The sequence below is a fragment of the Mobula hypostoma genome, chromosome 9, assembly GCF_963921235.1.
Source record: "Mobula hypostoma chromosome 9, sMobHyp1.1, whole genome shotgun sequence".
NCBI classification, from domain to species: domain Eukaryota; kingdom Metazoa; phylum Chordata; class Chondrichthyes; order Myliobatiformes; family Myliobatidae; genus Mobula; species Mobula hypostoma.
Genome location: NC_086105.1, coordinates 44760112 through 44776870, shown reverse-complemented (window position 1 = coordinate 44776870; position 16759 = coordinate 44760112). Strand labels below are relative to the sequence as shown.

General features: G+C 38.7%; 1 protein-coding gene across 3 annotated transcripts in view; it reads right to left on the bottom strand.

Annotated features, from left to right (window-relative positions):
• Positions 1-1592: 1592 nt before the first annotated feature.
• Positions 1593-16759, bottom strand: part of LOC134351693 (protein FAM3C-like) — a 40093-nt gene continuing 24926 nt past the window's right edge. For all 3 annotated transcript variants that reach the window (XM_063058205.1, XM_063058204.1, XM_063058206.1), the window contains 4 exons: positions 16698-16748; positions 14743-14827; positions 8054-8180; positions 1593-3322 (listed from right to left, as the gene is read on the bottom strand). In XM_063058205.1, the coding sequence (XP_062914275.1) occupies positions 3233-3322; positions 8054-8180; positions 14743-14827; positions 16698-16748 (353 nt within the window). In that variant the 3' untranslated portion in view covers positions 1593-3232. The remainder of the gene's footprint in view (positions 3323-8053; positions 8181-14742; positions 14828-16697; positions 16749-16759) is intronic.

Here is a 16759-nt window from a genome sequence, read left to right as displayed (position 1 = left end):
TATTTTAACTTAACTATTTAATATACATATTTAGCATAATTCAGTTTTTTCTATATTTATCATGTATTGCATTGTTCTGCTACCGCAAAGTTAACAAATTTCATGACATATGCTCTTGATAATAAACCTGATTCTGATTATCATTACTTTGTTTTTCTTTTTGTATTTGCAGTTTGTTGTCTTTCACACATTGGTTGTTTATCCAACTTATTGTGTGCAGCTTTTCATTGATTATATTGTGTTTCTTTGTATTTACTGTGAATGCCCACAAGAAAATGAGTCTTAGGACTGCAGGTACATAGCGACTAGTACCTGGATAATATATTTACTTTGAACTTTGATTTGGTGATTACATCTGCAGGCACAAAGAGATGTTGAATATTTTCACTATTTCTTGGTAGGAATGATCTGGTCCTTTCCAGTGAAAGTATTCCTTACTGTCTACAGCTACAACTGGGTTCCCACCTTGGAATTGCAATGCCCATCCCCAATCCTGACACATTGTAAACTTCCTCCCAACCTGCATAAACAGATGCAGTTGCACACAACTATAAATTCAGGCAGCATCTGAAAAATGTACAGGTCTGCCCCATGTTTGACATGCCAACTTATGCACAGCCCATATGTATAAACAAGCACTTGAGAGACTGGTGGGGCTGCAGGTATTTCTGCCACCTGGGAATCAAGTTTGTAGCCACATTTCCACCATTCAAACTATCCAGGTTATGAAATGTCAGAAACAGAACCCTGCTACAACCTGGGTATGCTGTACTGATAAAATGTGCCGTGTTCCAAATATACTTAAGCAAACAAAAAAATGGAATCAAAACGAGAAACCACCTTTAACAAGTAAAATGACAAAATACAACACCCTTGCACATTGACCTGTCTTTAGCCTTCTCTATAACCAAGAGGCCAAACAAACCAGAACACCACCTATTTGACTTTGATAGCTTACATTTCAATGGTATGAATATTGAATAATTTCAGTTCCCATCCCCTTAAACCTAAGCTCCTTTCCACTCTCTCAGTCCACCTTTTCCATCATTATCAAGACATTTCTCCCTCCTCCATCTGGTTCAATCTTCCAATCACCTACAAACCTATGCATCGATTTTTCATATTTTTTCTCCATTGCTGCACTTTTTCTGACATCTTCTCCTGACCTGAGTTCATCTGCCCATCATCCAACCTTCTGATTCCACCCATCATCTGCAGGTTTTCTGTCACTGATTCTCCCCTTCCATCTAGCCATCATTTCCACACATCCTCCCCTGCCCCCAAAAGCTGGTTCCACCTACCAGCCTGCCTCACCTCTCCCTTCTATATACTAGTTCAGTCTGAATGTAAGGTCTAACCAGAAATGTCAACTATTCCTTTGCCTCCATAGATGCTGTTTGACCTGCTGGTTCTTCCAATAATTTGTTTTGCTGTCTTTATAAGTGTTCTGTGTGCAGGAACTCTGTCTTTATTGCTGAGGTTGGTGCTGGTTATAGATTGCCCCAAAATTCAATTTACTTTGTAAAAAGGGGACTCTTAAAAGATACAGGTCAGCATTTTGCCTAAGAGAGCCCACATCAAGATCCTTACAATTTTGGCACTTTCAACTCACTGTATTGCATGCAGAGAGCAGAAAAATTCTATTAAATGAAAGTTCAAACATCTGCACAACCTTGTGACTATTTAGATCTGAATTTAAGCATTAATAAGCACATAATTCATTTTGACCCTATTTCTTTATCTGTATATTACAGTAGTTTTGAATTCCATGAGTTCTGTATTTAAGATCATTACCATAAAAGCCACATTCATACACAAATACTTTACATTAACGAAGTGCAAAAACAGCTGACTTAAAAATAATTGGATATTTTCATTTCTCCCTTTCAGGAAAAGAATCATTTTGTTTTACCTCTCCCTTCATATCTATAGATAATTTCAAGGCATTAATATTTACAGTCAAACAGCGTGAACTCTCAATTACACACAAAGTCATGAATTAAATCTGAGCTGGTGATTCATTTTGCAAACCAATAAGTGACATATGCATCATTACAAAAATTCAGAGCCTTTTAAGGTGCCTGCACATTATAACAGACAAACGTAGAAATGGCAGATAATGTAGTAAAATTGTTCACCTTATAGAAATAGTAAATGTGTCAGTTTTAAAGTTTTTGAATCTAGAACAATGATTTCACTTTCACTTCCATATATATTAACACAATTAATATCACCTTCAATTACTGTCACCAATTTCTTGTGCTGCATTTACTTTTTGATTTAACATGCTGATTTTGTTGTTGTCTCCTACTTTACAAAGACCCATTAAAACAATAGTTTTCCCTGTGTTTGGTGATACTTTGTGGAAAAAGATTCAAGCTTCCACAGGAATGCCTAATCTCTATATAAAAAGATGTGAAATTCACTGTTCTAATGTTAATGAACATTAGTTGTGAAGGATTAGAGGCAACATAACATTAAACTGAAAACAAGTAGTTTCATTACATCCACACCTAACAGGCTTTACAAATCATCCGGCAGAACAAATGAGTATAACCAAACATTACTCCCCAATCGCCTGCGATGCAGCATAGATTCACTAATATTTACCAATGCAAAAAGATAAAACATGAGATTAAAAGGAAAAAAGATACACACAAATAATTTTTGATTCCAAGCACAAGAAATACAGAAATTTGGTTTGAAGTCATTTGTGAATTACAAGTGCTTAGATGACATTCATCACACAGTTAATTTTCTAGCCCAAGCTCTGGACTTTGGTTTTTTCACATTACAGCTTTGGAAGAACGACTTGTACAAATACTATCAACTTATACAAAAACTATAAGTGCACAATATGTCATCCAATTCCTTTACCGTAAACCACATTACATTTATAAACATGCAACACAATGGATCAATCAAGTTCTGTTTTCCAGAAAACATGAACTATTTCTGACCAGTTTTGATCCAGTTCTGTTATTCTTCCAAAATGAAATTTAAGTGAACAAAAGGTTTGTTACAGGGTTGAGGGGGAAACAGCCATCAATGTTTTAGACCCTGCATGGACTCGAGCTTCCGACGGCTGTTTCTTAATATATTTTTTAAAAGCTGTGATTGTAAGGGACTAAATTGACAAACAAATGGTAAGATTAAAAGAAAAATGAACAGAAATCTGGTCAAGTCAAAACAAAGAAATTATGTTAAAAATATAATTTATTCTCGAAGGTTTTTATTCTTTTTTCGGGGGAACACATCCTTCCATCTCTAAAACTTCTGGCCAGCCTTCATATTTGTTTGTGTTTTTATTATTCTTTACATGCTGTAGTGGGAAAAAAAGACATATATTAGAAACCTGTGGAACATTGTTTCAAGGAAACATGCATTTATTGTTACTATAAATACACTGCCACCAGGTCTACAGCATCTTTGTTGTGTTCCTTTGCCAATACAGTATATCATTTCCCAGTGTTCAGCCAACTTTATTTTTATTTTTAGCTCACAAGCTGTCCCAAATATTTGAATTTCATTTTAAATAGTACTGAGTAGACATTACATTTCTGGTCCAGTTATTTCATGTCCTCTAACACTACTCTTGGCCTTGACTGCATGTCTTATTTCACATAAGAAATAAAGTACTTATCAATTCTGTTACTGAGAGGATACTGAAAACTTTCATGTTTTCATGACGGCAGTCACTGAAGAGAAAACAAATTTAGCAAAATCCTAGAAGCCCTAATCTACCACTTAGTCAAAATTCTCTGTTAATCTCCTGATCTAAATATGATTATTAGTGGAACACCACAAGACCCTAAAATTGTCCCTGATCTAAATTAAAAAAAAATTAAAGTCCCCAACCTTCCTGCATTGAAAACATGCAACTAGAAGCAAGACAAAAGATTACTGAAATGCTGGTACAGTAGGATTAGTATAGATTAGCACTAGATTGATGGAGAAAAAAATAATATCCTTTGACACCTTGCCATTCTGAGGGCAATATTACAAATAAGGGCACTACTAAAAACATACCATACTCTGAATGATTCCTACCATAGAGCAGCCTTGTTCAATCCTTGGAGAATTCATCAGGGTCACTTGCCTTTAACACTACTTAATCATAGGGCAATTTACAATGAGCAATTAACCTACGAATCAGTACATCTTTGGACTGTGGGAGGAAACCGGAGCACCCAGAGGAAACCCACATGGTCACAAGGAGAAAGTAAAACCTCTTTACAGACGGCACCAGATTAGTACTCCAATCTCTGGCACCACAAGCTGTCATAACATCACGGTAACCACTAACCTGCTGTGCTGCCCTATTGTTATGGGGATTTAGGCATTGATGGAATGGTAAGTTAGGTCAATGATTCCACTAATCCATATACAAATAGTGTCAAATAGTTAGAATGTTTGGCCATCATATTAATCTTCTAGGTTATCGGTTGTCAGCTAACAGAAAAACTAATCAATTTTCACTCAGTGATCACTTTATTAGGTACATCTGCTCATTGATTCAAATATCTGATCAGCCAATCATGTGGCAGCAACTCAATGCATAAAAGCATGCTGACATGGTCAAGAGTTGTTGTTAAGACCAAACATCAGAATGGGGAAGAAATTATATCAAAGCGACTTTGACCGTGGACTGATTGCTGGTGCCAGACAGAGTGGTTTGAGTATCCCAATCTGCTGATCTCCTGGGATTTTCATGCACAACAGTCTCAGAGAAAGATGCGAAAAGCAAAAAAAAAAAAAAAAAAAATCCAGAAAGCAGCAGTTCTGTGGTGAAAACACCTTGTTAATGGGAGAAGTCAGAGGAAAATGGCTAGGCAGATTCAAATTGACAGGAACTCATATAATCATGAGTTACAAAAGTGGTGTGCAGAAAAGCATCTCTGAACACACAGCAGATTAAACCTTGTAATGCATGGGCTACAGCAGAAGACCACACTTCGTTCCAGTCCTGTACCTAATAAAGTGGCTACTCGGCATATTTTATGATATTGTGCTTGGGGTAGGGAGATACAAAACCATTGAAGGTTAATATTATACAGAATTAGCTACAAGAAAGTAAAATCATACTTTTTCAATAAAAACAGTTAGCAAACTGCAGCTAGTGAACTATGGATCCTAATGAAGAAACTACCAGAAATGTACTACATTCTTCTGGAAGAGAAAGTTCACCTAACATTAAAACCACACCCTTAACAGTAACTTATTTTGTAAGCTTTCATTTGTGAGGATCATCTCGCACATGAATTCATTCAAGATTGTTGAAGGCTGCTGAATGCCACGGGGATTCGCTATTAAAGAATGGCAAGTTGTGACAGTTGTCAAAGTACTTTGACCCATTCAATGATACCCTGCCAAAGCAAATTAGAGGAAATAATGGCTGGTATGGGATGGAATGATTCTAATAAAGGCATAAGACATGAGCCTCAATGATAACGGGAGGTATAATTGGTCTACCTTGTAACCAAGAAAGAAGGATCAGAGCCAATTAAAGGAAATAACCTGTTTACAGTAGGATGGAGACACAATTGTGCAACAGCACAAAAGGACTGCCATTTATCCACTAAGTTTTTACGAACTCCAAGTGGAGGAATTCCTTGAATGCCATTCTCATCTGATAACCGACATTTCTGCTGTCTCCTTGTTAGAAAATGGCAGAGTTCAAACTTGAGATATGGCAAATTGCCTGATTGATTTTTTTTTTTACTGCTGAGCTGTAAAATATTTATAAATCGTTTTTCTAATCAGGGATGGACTAAGTCTAATAAAGGCAAAAGATATGAGCCTCAACAATAACGGGAGGTATAACTGGTCTACCCTGTAACTAAGAATCAAAGATCAGAACCAATTAAAGGAAATAACCTGTTCACAGTAAGGATGGAGACACAAACTTGCTACGGGGGAAAAGGATTGCCATTTGTCCACTGATTGGAGGAATTCCTTGAGTGCCATTCTCATCTGATAACCTACATTTCTGCTATGTCTCCTTGTTAGAAAATACAATAATGTTCAGAGCTCAAACTTGAGACATGGAAATTGTACTACTGAGCTGTAAAACATTTATTAGATCTCAATTACTTAACATGAAAATACAAATCAATTCCTTTCCTAATCAGTGTAAAAACACAAAACAAAGTTGGATTTCTTCATCTGCATTAACCATGAGCAAGATGCTATTTATAGGAAATGATCATAATCTCCCATGAAACTGAGCCAGTCCTCATTGTGGAAGGAGTTGAAGGGTGTGAGGGAAGAGAAGTGAGTGCAGTTACAAGGAAGGTGGTGTTCAAAAAGCTGAAAGACCTAAAGGCACACTAATTAGCTGGACCAGATGAACTGCACCCTAGGGATCTGAAAGAGGGAGTGGTTGATACGGTACAGGCATTCGTAATGATCTTTCAAGAATCATTGGACTCTGGCATGGTTCCAGAGGACTGCAAAATTGCAATGTCACTCCACTTTTTAAAGAAGGGAGGAAGAAAAGAAATTATAGGCCTGACCTCAGTGGTTGGTACATGTTATTGAGGATGAGGTTATGGAGTGCTCGGTGACACAGGACAAGATAGGACAAAGTCAGCATGGTTTCCTTCAGGGGACATCTTGACCGACGAACCTGTTGGAATTCTTTGAGGAGATTACAAGTTGGATAGATGAAAGTGATGCAATGGATGCTGTATATTTGGATTTTCAGAAGGCATTTGACAAGGTGCCACAAATAAGGCTGCTTACCATGTTAAGAGCTCATGGTATTACAGGAAAGTTGCTAGCATGGTTAGAGTATTGGCTGACAGGCAGGAGGCAGCAAGTGGGAATAAAGGGGGCCTTTTCTGGCTAGCTGCCAGTGACTACTGATGTTCCTTATGGGTCAGTATTGGGATCACTACTTTTCACATTGTTTGTCAATGATTTAGATAATGGAATTGATGGCTTTGTGGCAAAATTTGCAGATGATATGAAGATAGGTGGAGGGGGAGGTACTGCTGAGGAAGCAATGTGATTGCAGAAGGACTTAGACAAATTGAAAAAATGGGCAAAAAAAGTGGCAGATGGAATACGGTGTTGGGAAATGTATGGTATTGCAGTTTGGTAAAAGGAACAAAAGTGCAGATTGTTACCCAAATGGGGAGAAAACTCAAACATCAGAGGTGCAAATGGACTTAAGGGTCCTCATGCAAGACTCCCAGAAGGTTAACTTACACACTACAGGTTGAGTTTATGGTAAAGGCTAATGCAATGTTGGCATTTATATCAAGAGGAATAAAATGTAAAAACAAGGATATAATGCTGAGGTTTAATAAGACACTAGTCAGGGCCATACTTGGAGCACTGTCAATGGTTTTGGGCCCATATCTCTGAAAGGATGTGTTGTCATTGGACAGAGTCCAGAGGATGTTCACGAGGATGATTCCAGGAATGAAAGGGTTAACATACGAGGAGCGTTCAGCAGCTTTGGGCTTGTACTCACTGGAATTCAGAAGAATGCAGATCTCATTGAAACCTACTGAATGTTGAAAGGACTAGATAAGGTGGACATGGAGAGGATATTTCCTATGGTGGGGGTGTCCAGAACTAGAAGGACAGCCTTGAAATTGAGGGGCAACCTTTTAGAACAGAGGTAAGGAAGAATTTCTTTTAGCCAAAAAGTATTGAATCTGTGGAATGCTCTGCTGCAGACAGCTGTGGAGGCCAAGATTGTGGGTACATTTAAAGTGAAAATTGATAAGTTTCCTGATTCACCAGGGCATCAAAGGTTATAGCAAGAAGGCAGCTGTATGGAGTTGAGTGGCATCCAGGATCAGCCATGATGGAATGGCAGAGCAGACTTGATGGGCTGAATGGCCTAATTCTGCTCCTATGTCTTATGGTCATATTATCAAAATTATCACAGAATAAGAAGAACTGCTGATTTGGCTTTTTGACTTTCTCAGAAGTAGAAATAGATGGTTCACCAATACCCTCACCATGAATTGCAACGAAGCCAAAATAGTAGTTTTAAGTAATGGAAGAATGACATCTACAACATCAACACTCATTTTACCTGTTCAAAAGGACTCTTTGATTGAATCCCTTTTGCACCAACAAATACCCAGCTGTCTCTGAAGCTGAGTTTCGAGATGGATGAACTCCCCAATTCACTTACAAGCTGCCTTGCCAAATCATTAAGTCTGCAGTAATAACAAGTAAGGTGAAAGAACATAAGAACAATTCACTTTTAAACTAATTTATCTTTATTGATTATACAAAGCTTAGTTTAAAACTACTGAACTTACCGGTCTTAGGGAGGCACCATATAAATCTAACAAAGTTTGATTTCCTGGGAATTGACCAAACTTTGTCTACTAATATATGGATTACCTTTGATATATTGCAAGGCACATTGCAGATATAAAAAAAATTATCTGTACATTACACCGGACAAGAATATTTGGATCGGTGACTGGCTACGTAGGAAAGTTTATTGAGGATGTTACCATGATTAAACACTTCACTACCAGATTCAAACCCGTTTCCTTGGGCTACATAAGGCTACAGAAAGCCCATTACATTAGCAATGAAACCTTTACCAGTGCGTTACAAGGGCAATGAAACCATGGCTGACTGCAAAGATTCATACACTGCTCAGGAATTGGGATACTGCCTTTAGATCAGGGTCAGGAGAAATCTAAAGTCAGCAAGAGCCATGCCCTCCTGTGCCATCGTAAAGGCAAAGTGTGAATACTCACCTAAGATCCACAGACACTGTTGTGAACACCATGGACATACAGCACATGTGACAAGGTACACAAACCATAATCTATTATAAGACCATCCTGCGCGTCAACAGCAGCGGTGCCTCCCTTCCTGACAGGCGGAAAACTCTATGCATGAATTGAGCAATTGAATGATGTGACATCAACAAAAGCCTCCTCTCTTCCTGAGGATAATCACTGTCTGGCTGTAGTGGAGGTGACAAGGACCCTAACCAGAGTAAACGCGTGCAAAGCTGCAAGGCCGGACAACATACCTGGTCAGATGTTGAGGGACTGTGTGGCCCAGCTAACAAAGGTCTTAATGGACACCTTTAATCTCTCTGAAAGTCCACTGTCTCTGTAGGCTTCAAGGCAGCCACCATCATTCTAGTGTTCAAGAGAGCAATGGTAACTGGCCTAAATGGCTACTGCCCAGTGGCAGACTTCAACAATCATTAAGTACTTTGAGCGCCTAATAATGGATTGTATAAAATCCCATCTTCCAGCTACATTGGACCTTCTCCAGTTTGCCTACTGCTCAAACCAGTCCACTAATGCCATAGCCTTGGCCCTCCACTCCATCTTGCCCATCTAGAAAACAATGACTCGTGCGCCAGGACGTTGTTCATCAACTTCATCTTGGTGTTTAACACAATCATCTCCCAGAAGCTGGTGGGTAAACTGTCCTTGTTTGGGACTCAATACCCCTCTCTGTAACTGGATATTGGACTTCCTGATGAAAAGACTCCAGTCAGTCTGAGTTGGCCGTAACATCTCAAGCTCCACTGCGCTGAGCACTGGTGCCGCTCAGTGTTGTGTGCTTAGTCCGGTACTGACTCTCAACTGCACTGCCAGATTCAACTCAAACTGTATCAAGTTCACTGACGGTTGGCTTCATCAATAACAATGATGAGTCAGCAGACAGAGAGGAGGTAGAGAGGCTTGTCAAATGGCGTGAGAACAAACACCGAGTCTCAACATGGACAAGACATAAGCGATCATTGTGGATTTTAGGAAGTCACAGGCAGACCACTCTCCATTGAGCATCAACGGATTTGCAGTGGAGAGAGTGAAGAGCACAAAGTTCCTTGGTATGAACATAATGAATGAACTAATCTGGACTCATAACATCTCCTCACTAGTCAAGAAGGCACAGGAGCGTCTACACTTTCTAAGTAGACTGAGATGCGCAGGGCTCCCCACCCCCTTTCTAACAACATTCTATAGAAGCACCATCAAGACTGTCCTGTCTGGCAGCATCATTGTGTAGTAAGGAAGCTGCAATGACCCGACAGAGGACAGTATAAACCACCAAGAGGATCATCGGGGTCTCCCTCCCCCATATTTGCTACATTTACTGGACGTGTTGCATATGAAGGTCCCAAAGCATTGTTGAGGATCCCACAATCTCCTTGACCCACTACCGTCAGGAAGGAGGTACAAGAGCATCAAGACTAAGGCTACGTCCACACTATGCCGGATAATTTTGAAAACGCCAGTTTTGAGCAAAAACGACAGGCGTCCACACTAAGCGTTTTTCAAAATATCTCCGTCCACATTAGACGGATATTTGGGCGAATCTCCTCCTACTGGGCAAGAATATTTGGATCGGTGACTGGTTACGTAGGAAAGTTTATTGAGGATGTTACCGTGATTAAACACTTCACTACCAGATTCAAACCCATTTCCTTGGGCTACATAAGGCTACAGAAAGACCATTACATTAGCAGTGAAACCTTTACCAGCGCGTTACAAGGGCAACCATGGCTGACTGCAAAGATTCATACATTGCTCAGGAATCGGGATACTTGTGCAGTACATTTATGATATATTTTAAAATAGTAACTTTCAAAATATAACATTGTAAAACAAAGGCCATTTGAGTGTTATTTAGAGATAGTATGTTGTGAGGCTGCCTTATTTTACCGTTGGAGAAATATGGAACTGAATGCAGAAGTAATTCAGCAGCTTTGTTGTCATGCGACATCCTCTACCTCATTTTCTTTTAGAAGTTCTATTATTATGCTACCAAGAGAATATGCTGTTGGAGTTGCTTCTCATTCAGGCCAAATGTGACTTATCAAATGGGATAAAGATAGTCTTTGATCTTCATTGCTAACACGTGATCTTATTTTAATTGCCGAACTTGATGTTACTGGAAGCCACTTAGCCCATCAAGTGTGTGTGTCAGTTCTAGGCAGAGCAACCCTGTCACTCCCATCCACCTGCTCTTTCTGCACAACGATGCAAATTATTTAGCCAATTCCCTTTTGAAAGACTCAACTAACTGTACAAAGCAAATTCCGTAAGACATTGGAGCAGAATTATGCCAATCGACCCATCGAGTCTACTCTATTTGGTTATGGCTGATCCATTTTCTTCTCAACCCCATTCTCCTGCTATCGCCCTGTAACTTGAAGTATCAATTTCTGCCTTAAATGCACTCAATGAGCTAGGCTCCAAGGCCACCTGTGGTAACAAATTCCACAGATTCACATCCTCTGACTAAACAAATTCCTCCTCATCTCCGTACTAAATAGATGCCTCTCTATCCTGTGGTTGTACCCTCTAGTCTTATACTCCCCTACCATAGGAAACAATCTCTACTCCTTTATCTTATGGTCTCTCCACATCCACTCTATCCAGGCCTTGCAACATTCGATAGGTCTCAAGGAGATTACCCCCTCATTCTTTTAAATTCCAGTGAGTACTGGCCCATAGCCAAATGTTCCTCATATGATAACCCTTTCAATCCCAGAATCATTTTCACAAACGTCCTATGAACCCTCTCTAATGCCAGCACATCCTTTCTTAGATAAGGGGCCCAACAGTGCTCACAATACTCCAAGTGAGGCCTCACCAGTGCCTTATAAAGTCTCAGCATCGCATCATTGTTCTTATATCCCAGTCCTCTCAAAAAGAATGCTACCATTACATTTGCCTTCCTCACCACTGACTCAACCTGCAAGATAACTTTTAGGGAATCCTGCACAAGGACTCCCAAGTCCCTTTGCATCTCAGACTTTTTAATTTTCTCCCTATTTAGAAAATAACCTATACTTTTAATCCTTCTAACAAAGTACATGACTATATACTTCCTAACACTATATCCATCTGCCACTTGCTTGCCCATTCTCCTAATCAGACAGATTAGTCCTTCTGCTTCTACAGCACTACCTGCCAGTCCTCCTACCTTTGTAATGTCTGAGAACTTGGCCACAGAGCAATTAACTTAGTCATCCAAATCATCAACAAAAAACCTAAAAGAAGCTGTCCCAACACCAGCCCCTGAAGAACACCACTAGTCACCGGCAGTCAATCAGAAAAGGCTCCATTTATTCCCACTCTTTGCTTCCTGTCAATCAGTCAATCCCTTATCCATGCTAGCATCTTTACTGTAATAGTATGGTTCTTATCTTGCTAAACAGCCTCATGTGTGGCATCTTCTCAAAAGCTTTTTGAAAATCCAAGTACACAACACCCACAGATTCTCCATTGTCTATCCTGCTTGTTATTTCCTCAAAGAATTCCAAGATTTGTCAGGTAAGATTTTCCCTTAAAGAAATCATGCTGACTTTGACCCATTTTATCATGTGCCTCCAACTACCCAGAAACCTCATCATCCTTAACAATAGACTCCAACATCTTCCCATCCACTGAGATCTCACTAACTGGCCTATAGATTACTTTCTTCTACCTGTCTCCATTTTTGAAGATTGAAATAACATTTGAAATTTTCCAGTCCTCCAGAACCATGTCAGAATCTATTGATTCTTTAAAGATCATTACCAATGCCTCCAAAATCTGCTCAGCCACCTCTTTCAGAACCTTGGGGCGTAGTCCATCTGGTCCAGGGGACTTATCTACTTCAGACCTTTCAGCTTCCCAAGCACCTTCTCCCTAGTAATAGCAACAGCACTCAATTATACTCCCTGACACTCTCAAAATTCCAGCATATTGCTAGTGTCTCCTATGGTGAAGATTGATGCAAAATACTTATTCAGTTCATCCACCTTGTTCCCCATTACCTCTTCACTGTCATTTTCCAGTGGTCTGATTTCTATTCTCACTCCTTTTTTACTCCCTGCACATCTAAAGAAACTTTTGATATCCTCTTTAATACTATTGGCAAGCTTACCTTTGTATTCCATCTTTTCCCTCTTTATGGATAGCTTACCTTCATCCTTCATCTTTTCACTCCTTATGGCTTTTTTAGTTGTCTTCTGTTGTTTTTTTTAAAGAAGTTTCTCAATCCTTTAATTTCCCACTAACTTTTGCTCTATTATATGCCCTTTCTTTTGCTTTTATATTGGCCTTGACTTCCCTAGTCAGCCACGGTTGTGTCATCTTGCCTTTAGAATAATATTTCTTCTTTGGTATGTATCCGCACCTTCCGAAATTGCTCTCAGAAACTCCAGCCATTGCTGCTCTGCCGTCATCCCTGCTAGTGTTTCCATTCCAATTAAGTTTGGCCATCTCCTCTCTCATGCCTTTATAATTCCCTTTACTTCAATGTAATACTGATACATCCTATTTTAGCTTCTCCCTCTCAAACTGCAGAGTGAATTCTATCATACTATGATCACTGCCTCCTAAGGGTTCCTTCACCTTAAGCTCCCTAATCAAATCTGGTTCATTACACAACACTCAATCCAGAGTAGCTGATCCCTTAATGGGCTCAACCACAAGCTACTCTAAAAAGCCATCTCATAGGCATTTTACAAATTCTCTCTGTTGGGAACTCCACGTCATGTCCAAAATTTCTCCTCACATCTCTCCCGTATCTTTGTCCATAACACATTAAATTTTGCCCTCTGTCTTCATACCTTGAATCATCTGCAGGAGCAGAATAATTTCTCGATTTCAGATTCATATACCTGCTGAGATTTTGCACGCAATCAAATCTCTCTCCTGCTGCAAGGAAAATAACTTGTCTATTCTAAGCTTCGAGATGAAATCCCACAATGAACAGACTCCAAAGATTTCTGAAACAGAAACTAGGTGCTTTCACTGAAAGCTGTGTCACAGGCAGATAGGGTGGTGAAGAAGGCATTTGGCATACTGGCCTTGGTCAGAAAGGGCACTGAAAATTGGTGTTGGGAAGGCATACTTCAGTTATACAAGCTGCTGGTGTGGCCATAATTGGCGTATAATATGTTGTATGAATTTTCAGAGGGCATTTGGACAGATTTGATCTAGCTCTGTTTCTCCTCAGATACTGCCTGGTATTTGCACTCAAATAATTCCAGTTTTCTGGTAATGCTTGTGTTCTCTACCTCAAAGTTTCAGCAAGCTTTTCATCATTCCTTTGACAGTCTGTCATTAACAAGTTGTAGCATCTTCTCCTAATTGACATCACTGTGTGTCATCCAAATCCTCATGGCCTCCACCCTATTACAGACATCTCCTTTGTTCTCCTCATTCCTCTCCTTCTCACCAAGTTTCAACACGCCAGCTTATTATAGTTCTGAAGTCATTGACCTGAAATGCCAACTGCTTCCCTCTCCACTGATATTAGCTGAGCCGTTTCCCCAGTTTCTATATTTATAATAAAACTAATTTATATCTACAGCCATGACTTCCACCCAAAAACATAATTAGCTTCTTTAATCTTAATCAAACCTGGCCTTTCTTTTCTTATCCACTTTCAAATTATGAACTTTTACATTATTTCAGTGTAAATGAAGCTTGTATTTTTGGGATCAGGAATAATCTTATTCGTATGTTCATATCATGTAATATCAAGTTAGTAAATTGAGTTTTGCTGTTTGTAAACCTTCAAAGACCAGAGGACAGCTATAAAATGCAATATGTCATAAAATTATATGCGGACTCAAACAAACTGATTTTTTTTTAATAAACAACTTTTTCAATCAAAGAGTCACTTTGGGAATATGGCTGATGATGTTTCTAAATCAGTGTAATTTCATATGAGAACATTAAATACATTGACAAAACATTTTCCTGACTAACTTATGAAGAGTTGACAATTACTAACTTGGTTGCTGCATCATCAAAAGTAGCCATAAATACTATTGTTCCATCCTTTAGAGCTTTCAGGAACTCAATGAAAGGTTGTACTTCTGTGGGAAACACAAAGGAGTAAATTATACTCAGATCATTTAGCTGTGATTCCCTATAATGAATTACACATTTCTTATTAATGTAAATCTCTATATTTAAGACTCGATGCATTACTTTCAAAATAGGAACTACGATTAGTTTACAGCATATAGTCATAATGTGGCAAGCCAATTCTTCTTTCCATAAAACTACTTGACAATTTGGCTACCAGGAACACTTGAATGCTTTGACGAACCTTAGAGAAATGGAGAGAAAATTGATGCTATTAATGACGCCCAAAGCAGTAAATCACCAAAACTGACCATACGTACTTCCAATTGGTACGCCGGAAAAATCAGGTGAACGAGTTCAGGGGAGACTGATGAGGTAGCCAGGTTAGGAAAGTTATATTACCCAAGTAAAATAGGACTAAGTATTTCTATTAAAAACTTAGCATTTGAACCCTACCATTTGTGGGTCACGCAGTATAATTTCAAAAATTTTTAAATTAGCAAGTGATGACGGCATAATATTAAAAAGAAACAACATTGATTTTGTTTCTATGATGTTGCTTTTAGAACAATATCAACGCATTCTGAAGAAAAGAATTCATCACATTAGAATCGTTCCTATGCGATAATCACTGATTCCTCAGTTCCTTTTCTTCCCCCATGTACAAGTACTTGAGAAAATATCCTGCATTTCCTTCCCACCTACATACTCTACTATCTTGGACATACATTGCGTATGCTTTTATCATCACTGAATAAGATTCTGTAATCTAATCAGACTATGGAAGTATCTTCAGCACACAGACAGCTTGGAAGAAGCACTTCACCAACACCTTCTAAAGACTTACATGCTGTAAATTAAAAGAAAAATGCTTGTAGTAATCTATTTTTTTTTTAACCCATTGACGGTTAACTCAGAACTGCACTGGGGTTCTTTCTTCAGCCCAGATCATTTGTTGCCATCAACTTTCTCTGCATTGTAGAGGAACTTCTGGAGTACCACAATGCTGCCTGATATTTTCATTTGACATTAATCTCTGAGAAGAGTTAAACATTCTGATAAGGTCAAGCCAATTTGTATGCTTCACAAGAAAATAGGCACCAGTTTCTAACTCCATTCTTTCTTCAAATGTTTGATTCAAATAACAAGTTTGTGTCTGAATTCCTGCCTCAGCTGCACAGCAAACCTGGATTTTTCAAGTGCAACCATACCAGCTCATGTTTCCAAGTATTACCCAGAGATGTGAACACATTATATTAAAAAAAACATGGATTCAAGAGAGATCGCTCTGTATATAACCGCCACAAAGTTGTTTTTCACCTATCAACTTATATTCATCAGTACAGTTAATACCACTTTTTGTCATTACAATTTTTCTTTAAATCCTCTCTTCCTTCTTTACGTCAGATGACCTAATTTATGTCCTCAACTCTTACAATCATCTTCCCCAGTTCTGCTCTCCGCAGTCTCAAAACACTCCTCAAATACTATAATTACCTTATCATCTCACCTAACTCTCCTCCCCAGTTCTTCTACTAATATTTGGAGACAATTCATATCTCATGGTGTGTTGTGGGTGGGAATCTTTGTATTTATATAGAGGGACCTTGTTACAACAGAATCAAGGTCAGACTAGATCTAAATAAATTTAACATAGAGTTCAAAGTAATGCAATGATTCAACAAGTTCAAAATGACTAATAAATTGAGGTAAATATTTTCTAACAAAATAAAATCTTAGAAAACTAAGACTATTGCTTAAACTGCAAATGTAACTGCACTGAGCCTTTTCAAACACCTTCCTGAAAATTTTAAGCATTAAAGATTACATGTCAAACATAAACATTAGATATCATAATCTGTAGTATTAAATCTGTACCTGCACCCCAAAGGTCAAAAAATTTAGTCTCCAATAATTCACCAGTTTTACCTGAAAAACCA